The 18,103-nt window shown below is 38.3% G+C and overlaps 3 protein-coding genes across 3 annotated transcripts in view; 1 reads left to right on the forward strand and 2 right to left on the reverse strand.

Moving 5' to 3' along the window:
• Positions 1–3,076, reverse strand: part of LOC100177250 (ribulose-phosphate 3-epimerase-like) — a 4,668-nt gene extending 1,592 nt beyond the window's left edge. Inside the window, exons 1-4 of the mRNA XM_009862318.2 lie at positions 2,883–3,076; positions 2,510–2,657; positions 1,510–1,671; positions 373–463 (exon numbers count right to left, since the gene is read on the reverse strand). Of these exons, the coding sequence (XP_009860620.1) occupies positions 373–463; positions 1,510–1,671; positions 2,510–2,657; positions 2,883–3,058 (577 nt within the window). The 5' untranslated portion in view covers positions 3,059–3,076. The remainder of the gene's footprint in view (positions 1–372; positions 464–1,509; positions 1,672–2,509; positions 2,658–2,882) is intronic.
• Positions 3,077–4,842: 1,766 nt separating this feature from the next.
• LOC108950038 (microtubule-associated proteins 1A/1B light chain 3C-like) lies at positions 4,843–8,261 on the reverse strand. The gene is given in 5 exon segments (XM_026837324.1): positions 4,843–5,326; positions 6,356–6,387; positions 6,389–6,469; positions 7,500–7,558; positions 8,144–8,261. Coding segments are annotated over 5 exon segments (396 nt in total). The 5' UTR covers positions 8,208–8,261; the 3' UTR covers positions 4,843–5,166.
• A 2,716-nt stretch (positions 8,262–10,977) lies between these two features.
• LOC100178821 lies at positions 10,978–17,741 on the forward strand. Its single transcript, XM_002124814.4, has 12 exons — positions 10,978–11,112; positions 11,495–11,650; positions 12,157–12,260; positions 12,519–12,622; positions 12,935–13,105; positions 13,656–13,813; positions 14,244–14,401; positions 14,683–15,048; positions 15,351–16,236; positions 16,565–16,677; positions 16,947–17,101; positions 17,485–17,741. Exons 1-12 carry the CDS (start codon positions 11,070–11,072, stop codon positions 17,561–17,563), a joined length of 2,493 nt encoding a protein of 830 aa, XP_002124850.3. The 5' UTR covers positions 10,978–11,069; the 3' UTR covers positions 17,564–17,741.
• Positions 17,742–18,103: the final 362 nt, after the last annotated feature.

Consider the following 18,103-nt stretch of genomic DNA (forward strand, 5'->3'; position numbering starts at 1 on the left):
GCTGATCCAGATACTATCATGTTTGCTCCTGAAAACAAAAATCAGGTTTTGCGACATTAGTGTACAAAGAGACATGCATGAATGGAAGAATGGATGTAACTTACTCATCCTACATGGGTAAATTTAACACCAGACGTTAACATAGGCGTATGGTTATAAATTTTTTTAAATGATGACTGCAATATATGATTGGAAATTTAAAGAATTTAGATAATACACAAATTAGAGAATTTAGATTTTAGATAACCCACAACTAAAACTAATTGCAGTCAGGAGTCTTGCATAAGTCGCATACGCCAACAATAAATACTGTAGCATAGATACTTGAACCACTTATACAGGTTACCACCCACCAAGTAGCAATGTACAAACCTGCCTCTGCACAATGGTGAATGGACGAAGGACCAACCCCACCGTCAACACCAATATCTAGGTGAGGATATGCCTTCCTTAGCTCACGAACCTGAACAGTAGAGCAAGTTTTATTTATAGACATGACACAGTAGACTAGTGATGGACTTGGGTTTCATAAAAAAATCAACATAAGGTTTAAATACACAAGTTAACATAAGGGTGTTTCAGAGGCTGCCTGGGGTATAACGTGTTTAGACAGTTAAATACATAACAGTTATAACTCTCCAGTAAGCATGAGGTGTATGCCAATACACCATGTGTGTCTGGTGTATAAGAAGACACCCATGTTATAACTCGACAGTGAGCATGAGGTGTATGAGTACACCATGTGTGTCTGGTGTATAAGAAGACACCCATGTTATAACTCGACAGTGAGCATAAGGGGTATGAATACACCATATGTGTCTGGTGTATAAGAAGACACCCATGTTATAACTCGACAGTGAGCATGAGGTGTATAAATACACCATGTGCGTCTGGTGTATAAGAAGACACCCATGTTATAACTCGACAGTGAGCATGAGGTGTATAAATACACCATGTGTGTCTGGTGTATAAGAAGACACCCATGTTATAACTCGACAGTGAGCATGAGGTGTATGAATACACCTTGTGTGTCTGGTGTATAAGAAGACACCTATGTTATAACTCGACAGTGAGCATAAGGTGTATAAATACACCATGTGTGTCTGGTGTATAAGAAGACACCCATGTTATAACTCGACAGTGAGCATGAGGTGTATGAATACACCATGTGTGTCTGGTGTATAAGAAGACACCCATGTTATAACTCGACAGTGAGCATGAGGTGTATAAATACACCATGTGTGTCTGGTGTATAAGAAGACACCCATGTTATAACTCGACAGTGAGCAGAAGGGGTATGAATACACCATATGTGTCTGGTGTATAAGAAGACACCCATGTTATAACTCGACAGTGAGCATGAGGTGTATAAATACACCATGTGCGTCTGGTGTATAAGAAGACATCCATGTTATAACTGGACAGTGAGCATGAGGTGTATAAATACACCATGTGTGTCTGGTGTATAAGAAGACACCCATGTTATAAACCAACAGCGAGCATAAGAACCTTTTCCATCATAGGCCTCATAAAAGATTGACCACCAAACCCAGGTTCCACAGTCATTACTAGCGCCACATCAGCCATCTGCGTATGAAGTAAATCGATGAGTTTTGAAACCGGAGTTGCGGGTTTGATGGCACAGCCAGCTTTCATTCCTTCTTCACGAATCTAAAAAAATCACAAAAAAAATATAAAAAGAAAAATACGACAAAAAAATTATTAGCAAATTTAGAATGAATAAACAGTGTTTGAACCATGCTATTAAACAAGCAAGTGGCTAATAACTTACTAAGTATGTAGCCTAGTATGGTATCTAAATTGTTTTCTATACATTGAAAACATAATAAAGTTCCTAAGGTAATCACCCATAGTGTTACATCGTGGTGACTGCCGACTGGTGACTTATAAATGGGCACTGTGGTGGCTGATTGTTTTTTTTTGTATGGCTGACAACTTAGACAACAATGGGTAACCACTGGGTTGAAGCAATTGCTGTTAAATGTCACGTCCAACGATAGATACACTAACCAGTACCCTACAGTTAAGCTTCCTGGGTGCTGGGGTAATGGACCAACTCTGGTCTAAATCCTAGGTCCTTAACAAAAACCTCGCCCATATAGAATAGAAAATCTTCTGGTTATTTTTTTCTTACAGCTTATTTTTTTTTTCGATTTCTACCCATGCAAAGGTTGCCATGCCATATTTTGTATAGCTGATAATTTGGACAACTTATTCGTAAGCTCACTGGGTTGGGGAAATTGCCGTTAAGTGTCTTGCCCAAGGACACATACGCCCACAATGGTAGCAGCGAACGAGGCTCTAATATCACTGTGTCACGACACTGTTATTTTTAAATAGGTTATAAGAATATGATACTTAATTGTCAGTGTGGAAAATAAAGGGGTTCAATACACAGGTGTACTACTGTCACAACAGTGGCAATGACAAGCCTTGAACATGCTTAACTTTAACACACAAGACTAATCAGCAAAAGATGTCATCTTACCTCCTTGATCAACTGCTGTGGGTTATCAGATGCCTCCAAGTGAAATGTATAAATATTCGCACCTGATTCCGACATAGCTTTCACCCATTGATCGGGGCGTGATACCATCATATGTACTTCACATATAGGGCCCTCACCGATGCTTTTCCTGCATTTCGATTCAAACAGGACTTCTTGTTTAACATATAACTTGATTTTTCTTTATTTTAAATTTTGAAATTCTATTTAAATTTTCTTTCAAATAGGTCAGACTTTTGGATATTCAAAATCAAACGTTAAATAAAGTCACTCAAATTCCCACCCACAATGATATTAATATAAAAGATAAATCAGCGACAACTTGACAATGAGCATGAGGCGTACGGGTACCAACCTTATACATTGCACAACAGGATGCCCGAACGTGATATTTGGCACAAAATGTCCGTCCATCACATCAAGATGCAAATAATCTGCCCCACATTCCAACATGCGTTTGCACTCGGCTCCGAGGCAAGCCAAATCACTGTTTAAGATTGAAGGCCCTATTTTGCAACGGTATGCACACATTTTAATACTTTATAAATCGCCTGAAATTTAGAGTAAATATCAACTTAAAGTACGAATCAAAATTGACTTCATCAAATAGATTAAATTACTACTGTACCTTGCCACATACAAACAGTAAGAGTCATTAAAAATAGCCTTAAATTCAGCACATTAAAAGTAGAATACCAACTAGGGCCACTAATAAAATTCACCTAATCAATTACCACATATGTACAAAAAGGTCATTAGGATACATTTTTGTTTCAAACAAATCACTTCAAATCAGAACAGTAAATAACCCATTAAAGGCACAATTTCTATTAAATATACAACATCTTATATTGAAGAATTATCCCCCTATGTTATCTGGTAACCCCTATTACCACTAACCTCCAACTAAGCCCCTATAACCCCTAACTACAAACCTCTAACACTTTCCACCAGCCTAATCTGTACCAATGAACTGTTCATTATTGCCAAATTGAAATTAGTAACGTGGGGTATCAAATTGAACCAAAAAAGAAAAACACTTTTGAAGTTACTTAGGTGGTAAACTGGTAACTTGTATGCTGGAACACTGGTGTCATAATGAACCATCATGCGAGGATAAATTTAGTAAAACTTACACTTTGTTGTTCTAGTAAAATTAACAAAAAACTCTTTTAAACGGTCTTACAAAAGTTTTGAATAATTTCATTCGTTAAAAATACGTTTTTTTGCAATTATAATCGTCCTTTTGTTTGCCATCCAAAAAAACTTTATCATGGACTGTAGCTGTACTACGTTTTTTTTATACCAGATAAGCCGTTTAATGAATATTTACATTATGCCTGGTAGCTAAAGTAACAGAATGATCTTCGTGTAAAATATCGCTTAGTTAAGATCTTTGCTTCGTTGTTTTAACTTTTTTGCCGCTTTACAATTTAACTAGAGTTGTATTTATCTCGCAATTCAAGTTATAGGACACTGCGTAGGCATTTGTACAAAATTAAGTTAAAAAATAACAACAAAACAGAATTATTTCTGTTTTATCACATGTTTGTACTAACCAAATTAATAGGGGGTGCAGTTATGCACAGTTGAAGTTTACCTCCATCTTTGTTCTTTGCTTTGTTTTGGATACACTTTGGCGTACAAAACTGTCGTCGAAGGTAACAAATTAATGTTTCTACTTTACAGGTGAGTTGCTGTAGCTGTAGTCCGGCGCCGTGGCAAAGTGGTTATTGGTCTGCATGTAACCCAGAGATAATCGGTTCAAGTTTCGTAACACAATTACTTACATGGTAACTTGTAACTGGCATGAGGTTTATGAATACCCGTATTATAACGAAGGCCGTTTTGTCATTTTTCGGCCACGCGATAATTAAATTTCATTCGTTCTATTCCAGTGTGTGAATAAGCAGGTATGACTTTTAGTTTTTTTTTAATTATATCCTCATGGTTGGGAACTTGAGTGACTTATCCATGGTTGCCACTCCCATGCCCACAGTCGAGTTGCTGAAGTTATTGCAGTGTGTCGATAAGCAGACATGACTTTTGGTTGGTTCGGTCATATCCTCGTGGGTGGGAACTTGAGTACTTATCCATGGTTGCCACTCCATGCCCACAGTTGAGTTGCTGAAGCTATTGCAGTGTGTGGAAAAGCAGACATGGCTTTTGGTTGGTTTGGTCATTTATATCCACGTGGGTGGGAATTTGAGCGACTTATCCGAAGTCGACCGCAAACATATTTCGAACTTTATGCAAACTTCAAACGATTGGTTAAGCCAGGACTCTTGTTAAGTCCAACTTTTACACCAATCAACTATTTTCATTAGCTTATTTTATTTACAAGTAGCAATTGCATAAAGTTTTCCAAGGCGTAATATAGAAAATAAGCTCATTGATTTATTTCACAGTTAACTAAAGGCAAGTACTATGTGTAGCAATATATGAATACAGACAGGAGAGTTCGCTATTGTTAGTAACCAATATAACGGCAAGTATTGCAAAATAAAACGTACGAAGTGCAGCTGACATAAAGGATCGCTTTCGGTTTGAATCTTATCAAACTAAATACTTTGATTTAAGTGTAAAATATAACGGTACAACCAAAGATATTTCTTGCAGCAGTACGTCTTCTCAACTTATCAGCCGAACATCTCTTGGGAAGCGTACGTCATATATAAGAATCCGTCCTCGTCCAAGTTATCGTTGTATATTTCCGCCATCGTAAGCGCCATTCCTGGCATGTGGCGACTATCAACGGTCAGGTAGACGGCCTGGGAGGAACCGACCGACATACGATTTCTAAATAAGAGAAAGAGGTTTAGAATATACCATAAAACATAGTAGGGTGGGGGGAGATGGGACACACTTTCTGGAGAACAAATGGGAGAAAAGATGAGAAAAAGAAAAAGATAGGAAGTCATTTTTATTCTAGTCCCATTTAACAATGACAAAAAAATGAGCTAAAAAGTCCCATCTTATCCAACAGAACTATACATAGGTTTAAAAAACTATTCCACAACACATAGTAGGGGGGGGGAGACGGACAACTTTAACAGTTTGTTAACCTAACGGTCTACAGAAGACGTGAGGAGTCAAGTTTACACAGTTTGATATAATTCTTTGAATGTTATTTGTTTACTAATAAATGGGACTAGAAAACTAGAATGAAAATGTGTCCTATCTTTCCACCCTACTATAACTAAGTTTTTTTTTACTCTTGAAAAAAAAAGCGAAAATCATGTTATATGGATAACGGAAAGAAGGTAATCAACAACAAAACAACAGCAGTTAAAACACGCTTTGAATAAAAAAATATATAGTTTAGGGTGGAAAAGATGGGACACCTTTTCATTTCATTTTCAGGTCTCATTTGATAATATACAAAGAACATTCAAAGATTTATAAAACCGTATTCCCACGCAACCAAAGACCGTTGTTTATTATTCAAAACTTGATCAGAATGTTTGGATGTTATTTGCTAAAGGTGTCCCATCTTCCTCCACCCCACTATAGCAGTGGGGTAAGATTGATACCGTTAGCACATTTAATTCCTTTTTTCCCAGTCGAATTTTTAACAAATAACAACGTTTTTTTTAAGGCGGTAAGGATACTGTCAAATAAATACGTAATTATTCTTTGTTTGCTAAAAAGTGGGACGATATTAGAAAATTACAACATGGGACACGGAGTTAAAAAAAATATCTACACTGACCTGCGCTGAACAACGCTGAGTGTAGACAATTTTATGTTTGCGTTTTTTTACACCGAGGCGAGCTACACTGTAAGGTAAACGCTGTTAAAAAAAAAGTAAAACCGAAAGTACGTCACCTTATTATCGTCGCAAATTGACTCATTGTCATATTCACCAGGGACCATGGTGTATTTACACCCCATGCTCAAGTAAAGGTATAACATTGTCTCCTTTTTGTAGCGTTCAACAATCACGTAATGGTGAAAGTTGCAATAAGTATCATGTTTACTGTCAGGTTATAACATGGGTGTCTTCTTATTCACCAGACACACATGGTGTATTCATACACCCCATGTTCACAGTCGAGTTATAACATGGGTATCTTCTTATACACCAGACACACATGGTGTATTCATACACCTCATGTTCACTGTTGGGTTATAACATGGGTGTCTTCTGATACACCAGGCACACATGGTGTATTTATACACCCCATGCTCACTGTCGATTTATAACATGGGTGCCTTCTTATTCACCAGACACACATGGTGTATTCATACACCTCATGCTACTGTCGAGTTATAACATGGGTGTCTTCTGATACACCAGACACACATGGTGTATTCATACACCTCATGCTCACTGTCGATTTATAACATGGGTGTCTTCTTTTGCACCAGACACACATGGTGTATTCATACAACTCATGCTCACTGTCGAGTTATAACATGGGTGTCTTCTTATGCACCAGACACACATGGTGTATTCATACAACTCATGCTCACTGTCGATTTATAACATGGGTGTCTTCTTATGCACCAGACACACATGGTGTATTCATACAACTCATGCTCACTGTCGATTTATAACATGGGTGTCTTCTTATACTCCAGACACACATGGTGTATTCATACAACTGATGCTCACTGTCGAGTTATAACATGGGTGTCTTCTTTTACACCAGACACACATGGTGTATTCATACACCTCATGCTCACTACCGAGTTATAACATGGGTGTCTTCTTATACACCAGACACACATGGTGTATTTATACACCTCATGCTCACTGTCGAGTTATAACATGGGTGTCTTCTTTTACACCAGACACACATGGTGCATACAGACGCATCATAATACAGGTACATAAAGCACCTAACTACGTATCAAACAAAACATAAACAATGATGCATTCGTGACGTTGCTTGATGCGTCACTTCCGGTATAACGTAACAACGTTATCACCTCACGCGTATATGTAAACATTTAATGGTTTTGGACTTACTGGTATTTTGGTCGGAAACTTGTCTCTTATAGAATGAACTTCTGCTTTTCTAGTTGCTGCAAGGAATAAACGACGTTAGGTTTAACATCTTAATGCATTTCATGCTTTTACGTTCAATTTTAATGTTACATGTTTACAAACATAAAACCAAGGATTTTATACAAGGGCGTTGCACACCATACATGGTGTCTTCATATACCTCATATTTGATATAAGTTCAACAATGAAAACAGCTTATGATATACCACCCGTTGTGTTAGGTCTAATGAAAGCCAGATACACAAAGCGTTTGTGGTTAGCTTCAATAATTTAACCGTTTTAAAAACACAAAAATACATTTAAATGTTAAATGAATTATGTTCAGTAAAGCTCGTTTTACCTTAAATCTAGCGCTCAATTTAAGTTAATTAGCCGTTGTTTACAGTGAATGAATAGAATGTGATCGTATTGCTAAACTACAGAAATAGTGTCAAATTAAAAGCGCTAAATCACGCTTTGTGGTCTCTACAAGAAAATTGAAGAATGGATACTTATATCATATATCATTGAGTATCTAAACACACTTTCCAACTGCTAAATATAAAACGTATATACCCACGTAACCACGTTTATACATATACTACATCACATTTAAAACTTACCAAGTGATTTTGTCTCTTTAAAATGTCTCTTCCCCGCTTGGTTCTGCTTTTCTAGACGCGACATAACTATCAACTACAATACCCAAACGAACCTTTCTGCTGATCTGCACAGTTTAAACCTGAAACTGCAATCTGAGGAACAGCGCGGGACGTCTGCTCCTACTTTTTTCTCGGCTTTGTTTCTTTTTTTCTCCTAGAGAAACAACGCTGCAGGACGTTTAGCGCCTCGGTCTGCGCTCGATTCTTATCATTTTATGACGTCACAGAAAAACATTTATAGTGGTGCGGGGTAAGATGGTCCTAAGCACATGATATCCCATATTTCCCACCGCGTTTTTTTACAATTAACAGCGTTCTTTTTATAGTCGTAAGGATACAGTAATAAAAAAGCATAATTTTTAGTGTAGTTTCTAAACGCAATATACCAGCAATGAAATGTTTACTTAATATTTGAACGTCTATATGTACATCCAAGTTATACATCCTCAAGCTGTGATAGTCCACTTAGTACTTCAAAATATCCACCAAGTTTTTTAATTAAAAAATTATCAACTTTCTTCTGCGGGTAACAGAATACACACATATAGTGGGGCAAGATGGACCGTTATGATATCCCATATTTCCCACCGTGATTTTTACAATTAACAACGCTCTTTTTAGAGTCGTGCGGATACGGTTATAAAATTATGTTAATATTCTTTGTTTACTACCAAATGAAACGATATAAGATAATAAAAACATGTGTGTTAAAGGTCGAATTTTTTTATCGTTGACAAAAAAAATATATTGACAAGCAACGATTTTAAGTTTAATGTTCAAACGATAAACTCTCTAGAACCACCAAGCGGAAATTTACATACAAATGTAACCACCAGGTGACAACGAAGAGCGATGTGGTTTTATAAAACCACCGAAGGTGAACGATTTTCATACACCTCGTGCCCGTTCTGTTTTATACACCTCGTGCCCGCTTACGAGTTACCAAGCAGGTTACTTCGTAGGTTATTATATTTAGAAGTGTTTTGTTTTTTTTATTTTAATAGTTATCACTGGGTAGGAGACATTGCCGTTAAGTGTCTTTTCGAAGGTTACATGCAACTACAATGGTAGCAGCGGTGAGCTTTGAGTCCATATATACTGTAAGCTAATGGTGCGCTAACAAATGGCGCAGCGCTGGATATCAGTCCCGATGGTGGCAGCAAAGAGTTTTTAAATACAATAGAACTTATTTCTCTGACAGGTATGACGTCACAGAAGAATGTTGAATTTCGCTAAATTTATATTTTTGTGGGTTTCTGCAGATTACCGCGAAACGACTTATAAATAAAACCTCCCCGGGAATTCCATTTTTAATTTGCGGTTATAGAAGTATTTGGCCGACTTTTTAATATATACAATTATCAATGCTCGGTATCGCTAGTTTTAATCACTTTTCCTCGTGTAAAATTTGCGTTTAACTAGTACTTACTTCGCCTTTGTAGTTATAAATAGGTTTAATTAATGAGTCCACACTTAAGGATACGATTGTTATTAACTCTGTTGACATCGTATCGGCTGTGTAGGCGCTACAGGAATAAATGAATAACTTATTTACCCAACGACAGTGGTTTTAACACGGGTGTTTGTGGCCGCTTACAAGTTACCACGTATGTAACTTATTTATCCTCGCTTGGTGGGGCAACAACAGTCGTTAACACAGATGTTCTGTTTTATACACCTCATGCCCGCTTACAATTAAGTTACCAGGTATGGACCTTTGCGGTTGATTGTTGTTTAGGTTTGTTTCCTTATTTGGTAAAGTATAAAGGTGACAATTTAAACAACTCATAAGGAACCACTGGGTCGGGAAAATTGTGTTTTGTATTTTAACTAATTATAAAAGCACATATTGCCCACTGTCGAGTTATAACATGGGTGTCTTCCTATATACGATACACCATGGGTGTATTCATACTCCATGTTAATTCTTCACGATTATCACATTGCATTACTTGCCCGCAGCAAATTGGCGGTTTTACATACGTGGTTTTACAAGCGTTTAAAACCTGCGCCCAACAAACCTAAATGCAAATTGATCTTACACGAGAACGTATTTCTTCCATACAGGTATACAAGAGTACTGTATCTTCAAAGCAATCACTGGCGTACTGATTTATAGATAAAAGAACTCGCGGTATATTCGCGTACGTTTACACATAACAACTAACTTTCCGACCCGGAAGATATTATTACGTCACAATAGCGGCGGAAGACCCTGCTGTCACGTGACAATCGGTACCGCGACGTGCGATGCGACCTGAGGCGTTACGAGCTCCTCTCGTCCGCCAGTCGTAAATCTTAATACCTGATCTTATTCGCCGCTAATTGGCCATTTATAACTTACAAGTAATACCCTGCTGTGTTGAGTGCTAGGTGTGGTGGTAATATACCTTGGTGGATACTAACCTAATTTACAATGATGGTGTTACAAAGTTTCCATTTTATACATACGTAGTTATAACATGGGCATCTTCTTGTACACCAGGAGACATATTTATACTTTATGTGGATTCCTACACCTCATGCTCACTGTCGATTTATTTCCATGTTTTCGTAGAAATCTTAAACAACCAAACTTTTGAAGGATTATTGACGTCACAGATTTCAAAGAATTAATGACGTCACACACGTGTTTGTGACATCACAAAACGACATTCTAATATATACCACTTGAAAGTTTTGCAACAGCAGCAGCGATGACACACTGTTACGTCATAATCTCCCGTTTTTACTAACTAATCGGCTGAGAACTTTTCAAAACACGACAATACTCTTTCGGGTTTGAGATATAAATAAAAAAAACAAAGTATTGTATTTTATTTTCCAGAAACGTTTCACTGTGTGACAGGTATTCGCGGTAACTTTGCCGGATATTTATGACGTCATAATGAATTTCGTGACTGTTGCAGCGTTCGCCATGGTGATATCAGGTAATCGTCATAGTATTGATTTTTATCTATATGAGTGTTTAGGTTTTAATACTTTGAAAACAATTTTATATATTTTCGTCGTAAAATAGAGACATTTTTATTGTTTTAGAAAAAAAATTTTTTTGTTTGCTTTGGGGAAAATGTAAGTATTTTTTATTGTGATATTGATTATGAGAGTCGAAGACACAAAACCAACAGTTTAGAATTGTTAATAATTTTTGCCACTTTCACTTTTCTAAAGATTATTTTGCATGTTTATTCTAACAAAGCCTATTTACATCTGTTTTTATGTCAAAATTACAACAAATATTTTGTAATTTTCCTCTTTTTCGTTTGTATGTACCAATTTCACCCGAGACACAAATTAAGTTTAAATTTTTAGAAGTTGTAAGCGACCCCTCGACCCGGTGTCAGGTTAGTGCCAGCCAACGCAGGGTGTCCTGCGGTGGTAATGACGTCACAAACCGTACTGTTTGTTCACAATATAACCACTGTTGTTTCAACAAAGACAAACAACCGAACTGCTACACTGGAAGAGGTGAAAATATTCAATTCATTTATTTAACAGCAGTATTTAGTTTATATTGTTTTTATTTAATAATATTTTAAATGTTTTTTAGGCATTTCACATAAAATTGTGTTAAATTTGTATATACTGCATTCTATTAATTTTATTGTTTTAATTAATTCATTTTTTTGGTTTTTAAAGAAAAACTATAAATGTTACGTAATGAAGATGTTTACATAAAATAAAACCCTATTTAAATAATGAATCCAATTATCAACAAAATCACACGACTTAGCGATATCAAAACGAAAGTCGATTTATTACTGTCGCATTTTGTAGTAAACAAAGAATAGTTGAAGATTTATAAAACCATATTCGCGCGACCCATAGACCGTTATTAATTGCGGTTGAACCATCTTACCGCAAAGATTGTATACAACAAATTATCGGGTAAAACTCGTGGCAGTTAAATATAGCATTTTTTACGATCTAATTTTACATTTTATTGGTTTCAGTTCTCGAATTTTACATTACAGTAACACTTCAGGAGATAGAAAAAGCGCGAAACAAAATAACGAAAGTTGAAAAACCAAATGAATCAAACAACTCAAACTTTCTGACTTCAATCAATCAACTTCGGGTAAGTGACGTCACAAACGGCAATATGGCGTCACAAAACACGACTTCCAAACTTTGTCATATACACTTTTATAAAACTTATAACCGCGATCTTTTTTCGATGAAAAACAAAACAATTTGGGAGACTTATCTTGGAGACTTATAATTTGTCTACTTAACTATAACCTTTAAGTTTACAACCATAACCTTTCACCTCTGATGAGAGCTTTTCATTGGTTAATACCGAAAAAACAACCACGTGACGTCATTATCCTTTCAGCCAATAGGAGAAGACATAGACGAACGCCTCCTCGTAATCGACCAATCAAACGCCTTCGAAACTGAAATGCCAACTTGCGCTGTGAATATCCCGCTTTGTCAGAGGTACTGTGACGTTATGAATGTTATGACGACATTTAAACGATGACGTCAAAGAATTTTCTCATTTAAACGTAACATTGCGAAATCTGCTTTTATAATGGTCTGCATTTTAAGTTTAGCTTGATTTTAGATAATACTAGAATTTTAGAATGCCTTCTGACGTAACAGAGATTTCTTGTTTATGACGCAAACATATCTCACATTCTTACTTATGTCGTAAAATTTTCTTACTTTTAGTTGTAACAATTTTAAATAATGGTGTAACACTTTTCTGACTAATTACGTAACAACCTGTGACGTCACATTGTTTTACAGAAGCCCTTGTCAACCAAACAACCCACAGTCGCAGGAAAATCCAATTATTTGTCTCAGCGACCCGACTTGTTGTTTCGACGAAAAGTTGTTCGTGTATAGAGTCCTGTATGGGGAGGGGTTTATGGGAGGATCCCCTGTGTGCTACAACGGCCCCATTTCTCAAAAATATCTGTGTGTTGTATGCTCGCTATCGAACAGCCGTTTATATGTTTTTAAATAGGTTTATGTTTACTGAAACTTTTCAGTTACGAGGCACACATTCGATGGTAGCTATCACAGTGAGCCTTGAACCTGGGCGCCTCCAATTACGAGGCATACACTGAATCGTAGCCACCACAGTGAGCCTTGAACCTGGGAGCCTTCAGTTACGAGGCACACACTGAATCGTAGCCACCACAATAAACCTTGAACCTGGGAGCCTCCAATTAGGAGGCATACACTGAATCGTAGCCACCACAGTGAGCCTTGAACCTGGGAGCCTCCAATTAGGAGGCATACACTGAATCGTAGCCACCACAGTGAGCCTTGAACCTGGGAGCCTCCAGTTACGAGGCACACACTAAATCGCAGCCACCACGGAGAGCCTTGAACCTGGGAGCATACAGTTACGACACACACGTAGCCACAACAGTAAACCTTGAATCTGGGAGCCTCCAGTTACGAGACACACACTAAATCGTAGCCACCACAGTGAGCCTCAAGTCGGATTTTATTATTACAGGCAGATTGCTCAACTTGCTACGCCATGGAATCCGTTCTACCAATCATCGATCGTTCAAGTGTTCAAGACAATCAAAGGAACCGAACAAACAGATCTTTGTACGTTTGCTAATATGATGGACACTCCGTTCCAACGATCTCCCATGTGTGGTTGGATCGGTAAGGAATCTTTGTCTGTAATAGACTAATGGAGCAAACTCTGGTATATTATCTTAGGACCTCTGTCACGTTAGGAACACCTTTAGAAAAAAACTTCTAATAGTTTTCAGCTATCGCCTACAAGTTTCATACGTGGTGAATCGTAAGCGGAGACGGGTGTATATAAAACATAATACCCGTGGTATAGCCTAACGACTATACCGTTTCTAGGTCATGCAAGAATAAATACGAGTCATTTATTCATTTAAGATCGAGTCGTGTAAAACAAGTGCGTGTTTTTTTAGGGAGAATAAAACTGATAACATTGACCCACTTAATTTTAGAGCAATGTTTGTTAATTTTCCAAAGACATTCGCCGGTATATGCGCAGATATACGCTACAATATACTGAGAGAATGTGTTAAATCTATGTAACCCGTTTTCTTCGTAGGAATATCGGAAACGGAATGCCAACTAGTTGGATGTTGTTATTCTACCAAAACCTATCGTTGTATTTACCCAAGTCTACAGTTAATGCGACAATTCTTAACTGTTGAGCGATTCCCGCAATTCATTACGAATGATGTCACTGAAACGAGGTGTTCTCCTGTAAGTCTTGTTGAATATTTGTAGTTAATTACCTTGTGGTATATTAGCATTTGTTTGGTGGTAAATGTCTGAGTAACTAAATTATGGTTGTTAAATTCCATTGCAGCAGTCGAGTTGCTGAAGCTATTGCACTGAAGCTATTGCAGTGCAGTGTGTGGATAAGCAGACATGAATTTTGGTTGGTTTGGTCATTGCAAGTTATATGTAGTAACCCCTTCACGCAGTCAAGCTATCAAAACTATATTTAATACATAAACTAAATAACATCAATCACTTCGCAGACGACAACTTTCATTCCGAAACTCTTTCATCGTCTCCCATGTCTCCAAGACAACAACTCCACAAGTAACTCGCGTTCCTTATACTCCTGCCCGGATGTTGCTTGCTGTAAAGACGCCTTAGCACTTTTACCAGGAGCAATAGGCCTTCAAGGACAAACACAACCAGGACAAGTCCAGCCACCCCCTCTTGTCAACGTTGACCCGTTAGAACTTCTTACAGCTCACTCCAACCCAGGAAGTTCAACTTTAGAAGCGCTCTCAGCAATTTATTGTCCGTTTTACTTCTTCCCGGTGCCTGGCTTTCCCGACTTGAGCAGCTCGGCTGAAGGATGCTGCGTCCGTCACGCTTGCTTCCATCTAAAAGCGGTGAGTATATTGTCATCATTGGCCGTTGGTGTGCTTTATGAATGTATGTAACCTATTTATCCTCACGTGTTGGGGTAATGTCATTCGTTACCACACGAGTGTTCTGTTATACTCACCTTGCGCTCCCTTACCAAGTATGTAGCATAGTGGACTAGATACCTTATATTTACGTATGGCAGAGACTCGTCATTAACTAGCACCACGGGGCATTGAACCTTCGCCCCCTCCCTGCAATACATTTTAAAATTTGATGACGTTCTAAAGAATTGCTTATGACGCTAACAATTTAAATATGTTTTTAGACTTCGCTGTATCCGACAGCTGAAACAACGGTACAGCATTCGTGGTCAACGTGGAGCACATGGGGAGCTTGCGACGTTACCTGCGGGACTGGAAGGCGCCAATCCCGGCGGAGTTGTATTTCGACGTCAGGGATGCTGTTAGTTTCAACTGATCTCTGCCGCGGAGTGAACACGCAGTACCAAGCGTGCACCGTGGGTCAATGTGGGGCGTCTTGGGCAACTTGGTCAGCGTGGCAGCCATGTGCAGAAACGTGCGGTGGAGCGTTACGGTCTCGACGTCGGGCGTGCGTCGACATACCTTCAAATCAAACATTAAATCCCGACCGCTGCGTTGGACCCGAGTTTGATATGATATCATGTGGAGAATTGCCTTGTGCTAATTGGGGCTCATGGGGTCAGTACGGGGCATGCAATGCTTCGTGTAACAAACTTGGTGTCACGAGTCGACAAAGGGCTTGTTTAACGCCGACAGGTACACACAATCAATCTCTTACATGCATTGGTGAAAGTATCGAGTTCAGATCATGCAACGGGCCACAGTGTGACGCTTGGGGCGTTTGGGGCTCATGGAGCGCTTGCGGGGCTGATTGCGTGCGATCTCGAAGCAAATACTGTGGAACGAATTGCGGAACTCAGATTCCAAGTCAGTCTGAACAATGTTATATTGGTTCATGCACAAGACCAAGACCCTCCCCTTGGGTGGCATGGGGTGGGTGGGGTCAATGGGAAAGCTGCACAGCCACCTGTGGTGTTGGGAGTCGAATACGAAGAAGAGGTTGTTACTACCTTGGTACGTCTAAGTGGGTGATGCATCATTCGTTTTGTGGGTTCGTTTACGGATCTTCACTAGTGCTACAGAGCCAAAGAGGCAGTTGCAACGTCACATGTAAGAATTGTTACGTAGTTTCAGTAGTGGTTGAAGCACCTGTTTCCAGCACAGAGGTTGTTGGGTTCGAGGCTCGGCGGTGCTACCATTGTTGTCGTGTGTGCCCTTGAGCACGAATATCAATGCCAGTTGTTGCAACCCTGTAGTTCTTAGCCGTATTGGTATAAACGTTCGATATACGTGGTAATTAACACGTACGTAGGCACGAGGTGTATAAAGCAAAACGCCTATGTAACGACTGTCGTGTTTCGGCCACGACAGGTATAAACTAAAATATATTCATTCATTCGTTCGATACAAATTACAAAATATTTATATTTTCACACAGGTAGGAACGTTTACACGTGGGGACCGTTCACTCCGTACAGTCAATGCTCCAATACGTGTGGAAGAGGAATTCAAACCAAAACGAAACGCTGCTACGATTTATTAGGTTCCCAGGTTTGCCAATTGTTCTTCTGTTCGTTAAATAATAATATTATCAAAAAACATTCAAAGAAAAAACCGTATTCTTACGACTCCCATAGGCCGTTGTTAATTGTTTACAACACGATCAGGAAATTGAAATAATATGTGATATATCTTACCCCACATAACTATACATTTTTCCATGCGTGTAGTTTTTTCCCATGCCTATATATTTCTGTATCGTTCTAAACGTGTTATATGTTAAACGAGAATTAAAATTGTCCAAACCTGCAAACCTGCAGGTTTCATCAGACAAGTGCGTGGGAAGTGACGCGTCGTCACGTGTTTGTGAGGTCAAGAAGTGCATGATCACGTGGTCTGATTGGTCTCAGTGGAGCTCGTGTCCTTTTTCTTGCTCGCCACCAAGCGGAAACAAAGGCTCACGTGTCCGGATTAGGTAGGTTAAGGGTTTAAGTCTCGATGACGCTACCGATGTGTGTAGCTCTTTAAAACAATTGCTTCAACACAGTGGCCACTATTTGATTGTCTAAATGGTCGGCCATACAAAAAAATCACCCACAATGTTATATACGTGGTAACTTGTAAGCGGGTACAAGGTGTATGAAACTAAACACCTGTGTTATAACGACTGGCATTACTCAACACTTTGAAAGTAGTTCAGTCAAACTCAATATTATTCAAATTAAAGTTAAACTAAAGCATGGTACATCATTGTAATTACTAGTTCTGCGCTTAACTATAGGATATGGATTCAAATTGAAGTTTGGAACTCTTGTTCATTAGGAATATTCAATTAATTTTCATGATGTTTAACTACAGATGTAAAGTGCAAGCATTAGAATGCACCGGCGAGAACAGAGAAGTCGACGTCGGTATTTGCCCTGTAAATGCATGCTGATCCGAACTTTTCCGAAACTTCCCGAACTTTTACAAAAGTTGTTTTTATCTCGAGTTGCACATTGTGTGCCTTTGAGCAAAATTATGACAGCATTTGTAACGATATTATTTATTTGTTTTTGCTTGTTTATTGATTTGCCAGAATAATACATGAAATAAACATGCTTTGTTAGGACTGAGTAGACTTGGTGAAACATCTGCTATAGTATAATAAGTCTATACTCGATAAGTGTAACCTTGATATTCATAATTAAGTATAGCAAATACCTCGAAAATAGTGGGTATCATACGCGTGTTTGTAAAATAATAGGTTGGGCAAGGCGTAGATTTTGTGTTTTTGAGCCTGACCAGTGTCATCCATTGATAAAAAAACTTAATATTCTTAATTTAGATTAGATACACGGAAAACATTTGACATCATCAGTGTTTAAACCTTTAAAAGGGGGCTTAGTGGGTTTGGCAAGACTTAAAATTTTACGTACGTGAGAAAACTCTTAAAATGCCGTTACCTCTACACGCGGCATAATCCCGGAAAATGTTT

Source organism: Ciona intestinalis, chromosome 13 (genome assembly GCF_000224145.3).
Source record: "Ciona intestinalis chromosome 13, KH, whole genome shotgun sequence".
In the NCBI taxonomy this organism is placed as follows: Eukaryota; Metazoa; Chordata; class Ascidiacea; order Phlebobranchia; family Cionidae; genus Ciona; species Ciona intestinalis.

Coding starts and splice junctions, on each gene's coding strand:
- LOC100178821 (XM_002124814.4), top strand. CDS start 11,070: ATGAATTTCGTGACTGTTGCAGCGTTCGCCATGGTGATATCAG. Junction 11,113..11,494: donor GTTCGCCATGGTGATATCAG/GTAATCGTCATA, acceptor TTAAATTTTTAG/AAGTTGTAAGCGACCCCTCG. Junction 13,106..13,655: donor CCCATTTCTCAAAAATATCT/GTGTGTTGTATG, acceptor TTATTATTACAG/GCAGATTGCTCAACTTGCTA.